The sequence below is a fragment of the Chamaea fasciata genome, unplaced genomic scaffold, assembly GCF_029207755.1.
Source record: "Chamaea fasciata isolate MVZ Bird 193981 ecotype frontalis unplaced genomic scaffold, bChaFas1.0.hap1 SCAF_4, whole genome shotgun sequence".
In the NCBI taxonomy this organism is placed as follows: Eukaryota; Metazoa; Chordata; class Aves; order Passeriformes; family Sylviidae; genus Chamaea; species Chamaea fasciata.
The window spans coordinates 12,722,725-12,735,176 of NW_027094089.1; the positions used below are offsets into that span (position 1 = coordinate 12,722,725).

A 12,452-nucleotide genomic window follows, 5' to 3' on the forward strand; every position below is an offset into this window, starting at 1 on the left:
AAGAAATGTTACTTTTTATTTCCTTACATTCATTTGGTGTACTGATCCATTAGTGCTATGTAATACAGGTGATTTCAGCTGTTCTAATTGTCTAATAAATCCCTTAATAAGGGACTGGGATTGCTAGGGGTCAAATAGCTATCAGTCAGCTGCTGTCACGCAAAAAATACCAGTGAGCTTGGAAAACAAAGGCAAGCTTCAAAAAGGCTGGAACAACATCCAGCCACAGACCACAGTGAAAATAATGCACAGAGATTCTCATACTCAAATCGTGGACTTGTAGACTCCATAGTAATGGAACATCTCTTTACAAAGCACCACCTAATTGTGTTTCTTTAAGCCTTTTAGACAGTGAAAAGCAGCTCAGAGCCACCACAACAGTCCCCATGGTGGGAGCCCTGTGGCAGGAAACCTTTGGGAAACACAGCACAAAATACAAACCTATTGTGCTCCACCACAGCTGGCAAGACTTACGTGTCTTATGCAGCCTGAAGTCATAACATGGGAGTTAAGAAAATGAGTAGAAAGCAAGTAAAACGTTGGCATAAAAAGCTGTGAGATGAAGCTGATAGAAAATAAACCCTGCTAACATCCAAAATAATTTTCTAAGGGATGCTGGAAATGCAGATGGAATATGGGAAGAATTAATGCTTGTATTTTAGAGATATAAAGAGACAAAAAAAACCACCAAACAAACAAAAACAAAAACAAACAAAAAAAAACCAAAAAACAAAACAAAACAAAACAAAAACCAAACAAAAAAAACACCAAAAAACCCCCCCAGAGACCCCCCAAAAAACCATACACAGGCAATCCCAATACTGAAAATGAGATTAGGACCAGCTGACTAGCTGGTGGCATGGGTTGTCATAATCAATCATTCAGTAACAAGATTAGGTCACTTTCATTTAAAAAATACCCACCACCAGAACCCCAGACCTAAGTTCCCTGTAGTAATTAGAAGGAAAAGAAGAAGAGTAGTTAAGAAAATTAGTGTCAAAAATATATTGCAGGAATATTTGTCAATTTTTATCACTTGTATTTTGGACTAAATGTCAGACCTTTTTAATAAGGTCCTGTTCTCTCACAAAATCCACATAGGGAGCTTTAACAGCTGTATAAACTATAAAAATGCTGAAAGCAAGAAAGGGAGAGACACCAACTGCAATGCTGGCACAAATGTCAGAGAATTTAAACAAACCTGTATTAGCACTCATTTCATTCAGCAGCCCTCTGGTTCTCCAGGCAGACCCTGAGTCTTGATTTCCTAAGGAATTACTGTGCTCTTGAACTACTGCAGCCGCCAACAGATTGTCCACATTTACCACTTCTGGGTCTGAGTTTGTGTCTGATATATCATAGTGAGCCACAACAGGGGGTCCATCTGCAGAGGAGAAAAGCAACATGGATTAGAAATCAGCACAGACTGAAAGACACCTCAAAAAGTACAAATAATTTGTTTAAGGATTAATGCAACATCCTACACGACGCCCTTAAAGGTATATAGTGGTAAATTGTATGAATTATTAAACTTCAGTTAATGAACACAGCCTGAGATTGCAGAGACATTTTGACCTTTGCATACACAGAAAACACAAGTGTCAGAAACACATGTTTATCAGAGTATCAGTTTTTTGTGTACTGTCTTTTACATTAACACATAAACATCTCCATATCCGACAATGTTACATTTACAATCTTTAAGGATAAGACCTCCAGTTTAAAATAAAAAAAAAAAAAAAATTACAGGACATTAAATTGGGCAGACAATATTTATCTAGAGAATTTTGCAGAAGTCAAATGACAGCTTACATTATTATAGGGATGATTGACTAAAACTAATTTTTTCATAAAACTGATCCAGTGACAATGAATTTAACATTAGGCAACTTTCCTTTCATAACATTCACCTGTCAACGGCAGGGGGATTTTTCAAAATTGCAATTTTTTTGGTTGTGTTTATTTTTTTTTTTTTAAGATCAACAGTAACAAGAAACAAAATTATATTGTGCAGCGATAAATATGCTTTTCATTCTACATGATTGTCAGATGAATTTTTGGCCACCATAATAAAGGAGGAAAGAGGGAGATAAAATTGCTTACATGATTCTGAAATCTGTCCTTGAGGAATAACAAAAAGCTATTTTTGATCTGTTTTGTTAGGACCAACTAAATTCTTTGTGATGAATGAAAATCACTTGTAATTGGAAAACGTGCTAGAAATAGAAGAGGGTCAGAAAAAAACCAAGCAAATTCAAGGCCAAGATTGATGTGGAAGCAGAGAGAAAGGATAAATTATGCAATTCTGAGAGAACGTGAGTGTTTTAGCTCAATGACTTGCCCCATCTGCAGCTCACTGACTCAGCATGGATGAGAGTGGTTTGGAGCCTCCCCCTTCCCCAAATAAGAGGATCAAAACTTTCTTTGGACCAAGGCTTCATCCACACAAATGAGGATGAGACAGAAACACAGGCAGGGCCAAAGCTCAGCATCTTTGCAATTCTTTAACTCCAAGGTTCTTGGAGCTCTGCAGCTGAGCATCTGCAGGACCTTTTGTTATGGGTGTGATACATGGAGGGTACAACTTGTATGAGATAATGTAAAATAATCATAAACTAAGAATGTGTTCAGGAAGTCAGGACTTTCAGAGTTACAAAATGACTAATGAAATCTTTTAAAGTGATAAAGAATACAATTAAAAGCCTTCGGAAAAACTGGTTCTTTTCGGAGTTTTAAGTGGCTGTTGAAGACAGAAACAACACAATGAACTAGAAGTTTCAAATTTGCTCTCCCAAAAAGCTGTTTTTCTGAGGTTTTTGGATCAGATTTTGGTTTAAGGGGCTTTTTCTGAGGGGGTGTTTTTTAGTAACTTGGTGCCTGAAATAAAATTCAACTGACTATTTTCGGAAACCCCTGTTTTGTGATTAGCAACACAGTTCATCAGAGAGTGACATTTTGCCTAACGAGTCCTGAAGATCAGTTTTGCAACAAGGTATGAAGAAATTTGCAAAATATTTCGGATCAGACCTGCCTCCAAAACAAAAATCCCATGAAACAATGTTACATTACAAACTTAAAACAGACCCAACAAAAATAAATGAATAGTTAAATACCAATGTATTAAAGACCAAACTGTTCGCAACATGAAACGCTGATGATTATGACTGGAACAGAATTCCTGATAATTAACTGGAAGGCAATCTTTTTTAAAAGGCAATTACAAAATAATGGAATACAGAGTTCAGAATTAAGCTGGCTGTTGTTCAGTTAATTATTTGTGACAGCTGATGATTAAATTACACATAGAAGTTAGGGATGGACTGAATAATGGGAGACATGTTTTCTTTCAGTCTTATCATCAGAGTTCAGTGTGAACATACGTAATGTGAGCTGTAAAAATAAACAGTTGAGTGCAGAAGATACGAGGGTCAAGTACAATATTGACTATTTGACCATTTTTTCAACAGGTTATCTAAGATTTCAGGAGCTCTGGACTGTTCCTTCAGGCCTTTGTTTTTCTCACTTCTGACTCAGACCTCCAAAAGCAGAAGCAAAACTTGATTTTCAGATAGACATCTCTACATGAGTAAAATTGTATTTGGACAAAAAGCAACAATAGTCTCAAGTCAAAATTGTACCACTCCTACATGTATAATCATGCAAAAATGTATAATAAATGTATATACATGCAGAGTGATATTCTCATCACCTACCCATAGAAATAACTTGTGTGAAAGTCTTCATCAGTAGGAAATACAAGCATAAACTTGTTATCTGTAGCTCCACTCTTGTATCTTCCACACTTCCAAAGAGCACACCTTATAACTTAGCTTAAATTCAGTATACATCAAACAGACAAAAATACTTTCAATATAATTTACACACTATAATTATATTTGTCAGGGTAACAGCCACCAATTTAACAATCTGGAAAAAAAGAACCCCGAACAAGCTGCCTACTTACAAAGCAATCACAGCAGAGATCTATTTTTGCATTTCTCAGCCTTGCCTTTCAGGTGCAGATCTGGAAATTTGGAAAGGCCCCCAACACCAGGTTTATCCACAGATATCACCAGTAAATGACTAACAAAGCCAAGATAATGTTCACCAAACTGCAACCCATCCTCAGACTCCCCATACTTACAATAAAAGAAATAAGCATAAATGCTTATGCGTGTTACAAAAACCACACAAAACCAGACAATAAAGAAGTTGCAGGCAAAAACTACCAGATGAAAGGTGCAGTGAAGGCATATTAAAAAAATAATCTTAGAAAAATCCTTTGTTCCCAAAAGCCTGTTTCCTTTTCAGTGCTGCATGGATGGGACAGGAGTGGAAATCTGGAAATAAATAATACTTCCCTAGCCAAGTACGTGATCATCTGGTGATATGATGCAAAGTGAACACATGGTACCAAGAAATAAGCACAACTGGCTTCAGCTAGGAAATAAAGTGAAAAAATGCTTTCAGGTTGAAAAGGTAAAAAGGATTATCTACAACCATAGATGTAATTCATTATCTTTTCTTTATAATAGAGACAGTACACGTAATTATTGACTCTAACAGGATTTCAACAGATTAAGAAACAGACCTCAAGACAAACCATGCCAGAACCCAGTCTTAATATAGAACAGTTAGGAGGTTCCCTGGTCAGTAATTTCAACTATCAACTTCAGAAAAATTACATCTTTTGAGAATCCAAGGTAGCCAGGAGAAGTACATTTCCCTGGTGACAAGCACTAATTAATTTCTAAAGCAATAAATGCTTGACAAAGGCAAGGCTGTAAGTTAATAAGTACCAGCAGCAAAATAGAGCTGTTGACATTTAATGCTATAAAGGGGGGAGGGAAAGCCTGCTTTCTTTTTCTCTTCCCCAAAGAATTTAGAGGCAGAGGTCATCACGGGGACAGGATTTCCAAGTGTCCAATTCTCCCTTAATTTACACAGCTCATCAGAACTAATTCCATTCCAAACAACTGAATGAAAAGTCACATGCACAAAAATCCAGTTCTACACATACCAATTCTCATTTTAAACTTGCAATACAGAAAATTAAATCACTTCTCATCTGCTACCTGCTCCCTTGCTTTTCTTAGAGCCACATCTCAACACTCAGAAGCCTAACCCATGCTGTAAGATCCACACTCCTATTATCCCTTACTTCATTATAATAGCAGCACAAGCGAAAAGGGGAACTCAAGCGTAAAATTTCAGCTGTAGGTTAAAAGCAGCCATTCCATAAGAAGCACTGTCCCTCTGCACTGCACAGACAGTTCATCATTGCAAAGGAATCACAAGATATTAGCTGGCAGAACCTGAGTGAGAAATTTAAGTCCTTGAAATCTGTGGGGACAGGCTGAGAGCTGCGGGAGTTTGGACTGCAGGGAGACCTCAGAGTCCCTGTGCCTAAAGGGGCTCCAGAAAAGCTGGAGAGTAACTTAGGACAAGGCATGGAGGGACAGGACACAGGGAATGGCTTCCCACTGACAGAGGGCAGGGATGGATGGGATATTGGGAAGGAATTCCTGGTTGTGAGGGTGGGGAGGGGATGGGCAGGAATTCCCAGAGAAGCAGTGGCTGCCCCTGGATCCCTGGCAGTGTCCAAGGTCAGGCTGGATGGGGCTTGGAGCAACCTGGGATAGTGGAAAGTGTCCCTGCCCATGGCAGGGGCTGGAATAGGATAAGCCTTAAGGTCTCTTTCCACCTAAACCATTCTATGATTACAAGTCATTATTTCTCTTCATCTTTCTTACATTTAGACATCCTGAGCAGAGCTCATCACCTAAACTCCTTACCATTGCAGCCAGAGAAAGGAAGTTCAGAGTCAGATCATCCTAGCCTGGAAATTCCAGTTTGGAGGATCAAGAGCACCATCTCCCCTTCTTCCCCAGCAAACAGAAAAAGCTTAGACACCACCTTAGCTCAGGCACCTCAATTTTACAGTACTCAAATTCCACAAGACGAATTACAGACTCAGGGATGGGATTTAAAATTTGCTATGTTTCCTCTACAAGTAGAAGAAAAAAAGACTGAAATCTCCAGAGGACTATCCCGATTAAAATAAATCCAAAATTAAAAGCCTAATTTTGGTGGTCTGAATTGCCCTCTGGAGCCATCAGTGCCTCTGCAAGGAAGAGACATGAAGCCATATTTAGGTGTGAATATCACCCCAAGTTTTAAGACACAGAGAACAATAGAATAATAAGAGCAACGACAATTACAACACTTTGTTCTTACAAAAAGCTCTCCATTAGTGGATCCAGGAGAGCTCCGAGGTGGTTATTAACCTCCTTTGTCCATGGGGGAAACTGAGGCAGGCAGCAGCCTGCAGTTTGCTCAAGGCTTATGAGCAGAGGAGTTCAGCCTGGCTGAAAACAACATTCCCCTCCAAATACTGGGCTGTTTTAAACTTGTGAATGTTTGAGGAGTTTAGAAGCTTTTGGGAAAGGTGCAAATGCTAAAAAGACTACACACACAGAGTCCAGGGAGACACAGCCTCCGCCAGCCTCACCCCCACCTCTTGGCTGTGAACATGGGCACTGATGGTCTCAGCCTCACTACGCTAATTGAATTTATTTCTATGGAACAAGTGAGAACACCAAGACATTTTAAAATACTGAAATACCTAAAAACGCCCTCATTTACACTTGATGCTTAAATTTAAGAGGTAAGTCCCATTACTTCCAGATTCCACAAGATATAGAATGGACTTTATTACCTATATAAATTTTAAGGTCAGATGATCATAATTGAAATAAATGTATTTTGTGTGCCAAAACCTAAAAGACTTATCCTAAGTGACTTGCCAAAATAATTTTATAGTGGACACATCAGTTACTGAACCAAACAGTTACTGAAACCAAACTGATACACAAAACTACAGGGGGAAGTGACAGCCTTTTTCTTTCAGATAAGCAATACAAACCTGGTATTAATTAAAACATGACCCAGATCTGCCATTTCAAAAGTACGTGCAGCTCAAATGGCACAAACTACCTGAACCCTCAGACAATTCCCAGAGGGGAGTGGGGCTGGAGATTGGTGCTTTTTTGTGCTGTTTAGCAACATGAAACACTTCATTGCTATTTAGATTTGTTTATTCATTCCAGGTTACAGTAGTTACATTTCAAAATTTACAGGGTTAAGCAAACAATACATTGTAAATACAATAAAAAACAATAGCAGTGTAACAACATTCTCTCTAAAATCATAACGTGAATTTTATCAGTGAGTCCACTTTCCTGACATTTCCCTTCATTTCACACAGTAAAGCTTTTCTGTTTGGTGGGGGTTTTTTTAACCATAATAATAAAATAAAATCAAAACAAACAATGATCAAATTATTATCTGTTCCCAGACTGGATATTTTTTAATATATCACATGAAAAGAAATCTCAAAAATTCAAGTCTTGTTGAACAGCATTCATACTTTCAGGCTTTTTGATGACTAGATGGAAAATACCTTGGATTTAATTTACCAAATGATGAATGAAGATAATAAAGCATTTTTCATTGTGCGTTAAGCAAAGGCACATGGAATATGGCTATAGATTGAGAATACTGGGAAGCGGCATCCACTTTGTATCTCATTACAGGAGTTATTTTCTGTGATGCTGCCTAACAGTGCAATACTTATGGAAGCAGGTATATCAACCAGATCTCTTCACCAGTTTTACTTGGAGAAGTGTATCAGGAGGGTTTTGAAAACTGCCACACCCTTACATAGCCATGGCAGTTAAAAAAAGTAAATATTTCCCTGTGTTAACACAATTTCCACTAAGAAAAGGCAGCAAACGTGTACCCCTGCAGAATATATCCCACTTTCTCAAGCACAAACTGCACCTTTCCATGGAAGGACTCATACAGCCTCTGATGATTCAGACTAATTCCCTGCTTCATCACTCTGCATTTGAAATCCCTCCTAACTCAATGAGCCTATTTTTCCATGTGCCTTCATTTTGCTGATCTAACACCAAGAGACTAATGAAATTTGTGAGAAAGACTGATTTCTGGCTTTGTGTTTTGCAAGGTACTGTCCATCTCTAACAATCAGCCTGATTATTTGGGGTTCTACTGTACAAATCACACAGTGCACTTGGTCTAACACATGTAACTGCAGTGGTCACAGTGTAGACCCCCATTACTTTAAAAACATCTACTCAACTGGCCTGAATTATACACCCTCATCAGGCAAAGACTCCCCTCAAGGTCATCTGGAGGATTCTCTGGACAAAGAAATGCAGAATAAGTTCAATTTTTAATGAGATGAAATACTAGTCCCATTAAAACCAGTAGAAAATTTTTACTACTATTAATGGGGCTAGGGTTTAATTTCTTAATGCCCCTGAAATATTATTTATAAATTTATCCACATACACTATGTGGATACAGAAAGAGACAAAATATATTAAAAGAGAAAACAGTGATAATAAATATGTTCCAATTTGTAACGTAACTGCCATATATAATCCTGTTTCACTGAAGTTAATATTGGTTTTCCAGTCTTTACCCTAGCAGCTCAGATAAAATAACCCAAAAATCTTGCACAAAAAGACACTGAGCTTAAAAAATTAGATGTGTATATCTGCCTGAATTATTTTGTCCTAGTACTGTAAAAATGGCACTGCAAGTTTCACATTTTGACTTTTTTTTTCCCTGCACTGTTATTTTTGCAATAGAAAATCTGAAAAAAGTTTCATTTCCTTGAGTTTGTTTCATGTTGTATGTTAATCTTTTTTTCTAAATAAAATCTGACAATTCAGATATTTATTCCTAAAGACCTTCCTTACCAAACCCCACTGAAAGGAGCATGAATGCCTTGGGAAGAACCTGCAGGCAAGCCTGCAAAAACACCACACACTGAAGCCCCTAGACTTGGAGGGACTCCTAAAAAGGGACTGATTCTAGAAGGAAATCCTCTTACTGCAATGCCAGTTTGACATTTAGTGAAACCTAAACTGAGCCTTTATACAAAGGCTTACTTCTTTTGCACTTACACAAAAAATGTGAAACCAAAACTGCTGTGTTTCACCTGCTGCTAAATCCCAACTCCAGGGTTGTACAGGTGTTCCACTGCTCCTAAGGTGGAACAGTTGCCATATTGAAAACGCATAATTCAATATTTAAAGTGATGGTATAGGAGCCTGAAGCAGATGAGCTCGGGCTGCCCCACCCCTGGAAGTGTCCCAGACCACGTTGGATAGGGCTTGGAGCAACCAGGGATAGTGGAAGGTGTCCCTGCCCACGGCAGGGGGTGGCACTGGATGAGCTTTAAGGTCCCCTCCAAACCAAACCATTTCATGATTCTCTGAACAGGCCAGTTAGGTTTAAACTGGTACCATCATCCCTGGAATTAAACCAGTCTACACCAGCTCACCTGACTCAATGCATATGACATTTTCAAATGATAAGTAAAATTCCTTAAAGGAATTAAAATGTTTCTTTACACCATTCTGAAGTATAAATCTTGGGGCAATTAGAGAAACTCTAAATTATCTGTGTTTCTCCATGTCTGTGCAAAACTCCTACTGATTTCTCCCCTACTTGTTAAATTTGGTGGTTTTGAAGTACTTTGATGAGATGTGAGCATAAGCACACATTCAAAATGTAACTCAGGATTGAAAAGTAGATGAGTTTTCTTCTGACAGTCCTAAAGTAGTCAGACTGTTAGATAAGTCAGACTGTTTCCATAAGATACAGAATGGGTAAGATAAAAATTTATGTTAAAATTTCATCTGAAGAAATTTTAACTCCCTGAGAGTTTGTAGCTGAAGCCCTTTGAAAATAAGAGCTTATAATGGAATTCATGACAAACTCAACTGTAGCCATGTTGTAAAAATAGTGAAAATATTCCCAGGAGGCAAAAAAAAAAAAAAAAAAGAAATCTGAAACTATGTGTTGGGAACCTGTTTTCTCAAATAGATGCCAAAGACTGTCACACATAGTTAAAACCCAGACTCATCACTAGTATCTAGAGGTTGGGTCCTTCAGAGCTCTGAACCTCCTGGATTCAGAATACAGAGCAAGAGAAATGCTCCTGTTTCTGGGCAAATCCTTCATCAGGCAGGCTACGCTACACCCGAACAGAAAGGTGGGGTTCTCCTCTCAGGCCAAACATACTTCCCCACGTGGAAATCCAGCTCATGGAGCAGATACCTAGCTGTGCACATCAGTGCACACTTTTCATTTCAAAGGGGAGATTTTGTGACAAAGCTGAAGATTGGCTCTGGTTTTGAGCCAAGTGGAAAGGGTGACCAAAGGAAACATGATTTGCCATTTACAAAACAATTTACAGTCACTGATCTTGCACAAATGTTTTTAGCTTTCAACTAGGTAGCTTTCATGGAGAAATTAGGTTAAAATTATATCTAATAGGAACTATTCCCTCATTCTTCTAGGAGCCTTGAGATAATTTTATCCTAATAAGAGTAGAGCTTTAAAGTCTCTATCCTCAACTTCTGTCACCCTCTGCTTGTTCTTTTAGGTTCACAGCTGCTTGCATTGAATATAACAGTTTGCATTGATGGAAAAAATAAAAGGTTTAAATTTTTGCCTCCAGTAACCAAACAAAATTTTTTATCTATTCATACACTGAATTATTCCAATTCTTTTTTTTTTTTTTTTTTTAAGACTACCTGGCCAATACATTGAAAATTTGCAGAAACTTCACTGGCTACATACCTAATCAAGTTATTATCTATTAATTTAGGTATTAATTGAGTTAATTATTAAGTTATTATACATTTATGATTAAGTTATTATCCATTATTATGTTATTATCCATTTATGACATACATATGTAAAGGTGTTTCAGTCTGAGAGATAAGTAAGTTCAACTGAACTCCTTACACAATTTGTTCTGAAATACCTAATTGTTCCACTTATACTATTTTACAAAAAAGATTATGGGCATGCTTACAGACATACACATTAAAATAAACCAGTCACTGCAAAAAGCTGCTTCTGCATGCAGGGAAAGATTTGTAAAGTTGTCATGCTTTAAAAATTCTGCTTTTATCATCATCATAAAGAGATTTTTATATATATATATATATATGTGTAATCTATGAACACCAGAAGGATTGATTCATTTTGGTGGGGGTTGTTTTATCAGCAAATACTCTTCCCTGAAAGATCTTTTTAAACAGATGAGGATAAGCTTTTAAATTGCAATCAAATGTAGAACAACTTGTTTAACTTTTACCTGAAATACACACAATTTCAGACAAGGGTTTTTCTAACAAGTTCGTATCAAAATCTTTGTATCAAAATTATGCACAAGGGTGACCTGAAAAGACTTTATCCCAGTACTTAAAAATCGTCTCCTGCATAGTCTTTCAAACAGTTACTCCGAAAATAATGCAGGTCTCTAACCCAATTTCTTTATAATGAAGGCATCATATACTTAAAAAAAAAAGTCAGTCTAGGACAAGAATAATGTTAAAATATCAGTGTTGATATTATACTGATAACAAAAAGTATTTCTCGAGTTCCTTTTACAGGTTGGACCCAAACTGTCACATAAATTGATGGAAAAACTCCCACTGATTTCAGGGAGGGTAAAAAAAAAGCCTGACCTACAGATGATACTGTAGTTACTCCCAACAGGAGGAAAAGAAAGTAAAATAAAATAATTAGGAAAAAAGTGACTGGGGTTTAAAAAGCAGGGTAACTGAGCTAAAGGAGACCCAAAAGTTTTCTTTACTTAAACTGCAGACATTCATTTTCCATTGTAAAAATTTTGATTTAATTTTCAATAGAAATTTTTATCAGTTCTACCTGGTGATATATATATATATACACATTTTTTTGGTAGCTACAGAGAAATTACTTCACATGAAGGAAGGCCGTATTGGAGAGGTGATCAAAAAATCCCCATGTATAGAATAATAGTAAGAATTAAATATTTTAATACATAGTTTAAATTAATCCTACTTTAAACATCACAGTTTCAAGCCTGCCTATTCAGGATAACTATTAGTACAAAAAAAGAACCCACAAACCAGCAAATTCTTGCCCTACTTAAAAAGAATCTGATGCTGTGGCATTCCCCATCACAAGAAAAGAATGATATCAGTGGCGTCCACACGTGGTCCGGTCTGACCCAGGCCAGCAGCTATCAGACCACCATGGTGCTCGCTTATCAAGCCATCCTTTAAAACCCTGTGCCAAGGCTCAACCCATCCCCTCATGGGGATGCTGCTTATCTGAGGGCAGACAGGATTGTTTTTATTCCAGTGTGAAGGATGTGGCTGAGCTGTATTGACAGGAGGAAGCAGCGGCCACTCTGTGTGCACAGGCTGGGGCGACTCATCTCACCCCACAGTTACCTCTTAGAGACCACTGATAAGCAAGGTTAGGAACAACCCCCGGGAGAGAAAGACACAGCCAAGAGGCATCCTCAGTGACGGCTTACTTCTTCCCACTGAGACCCAGGCAACAGCAGAGCAGAC

The 12,452-nt window shown here is 37.8% G+C and overlaps 1 protein-coding gene across 2 annotated transcripts in view; it reads right to left on the minus strand.

Annotated features, from left to right (window-relative positions):
- Positions 1-12,452, minus strand: part of ARK2N (arkadia (RNF111) N-terminal like PKA signaling regulator 2N) — a 44,952-nt gene that overhangs the window by 8,987 nt on the left and 23,513 nt on the right. For both annotated transcript variants that reach the window (XM_066180865.1, XM_066180866.1), the window contains exon 3: positions 1,202-1,384. In XM_066180865.1, the coding sequence (XP_066036962.1) occupies positions 1,202-1,384 (183 nt within the window). The remainder of the gene's footprint in view (positions 1-1,201; positions 1,385-12,452) is intronic.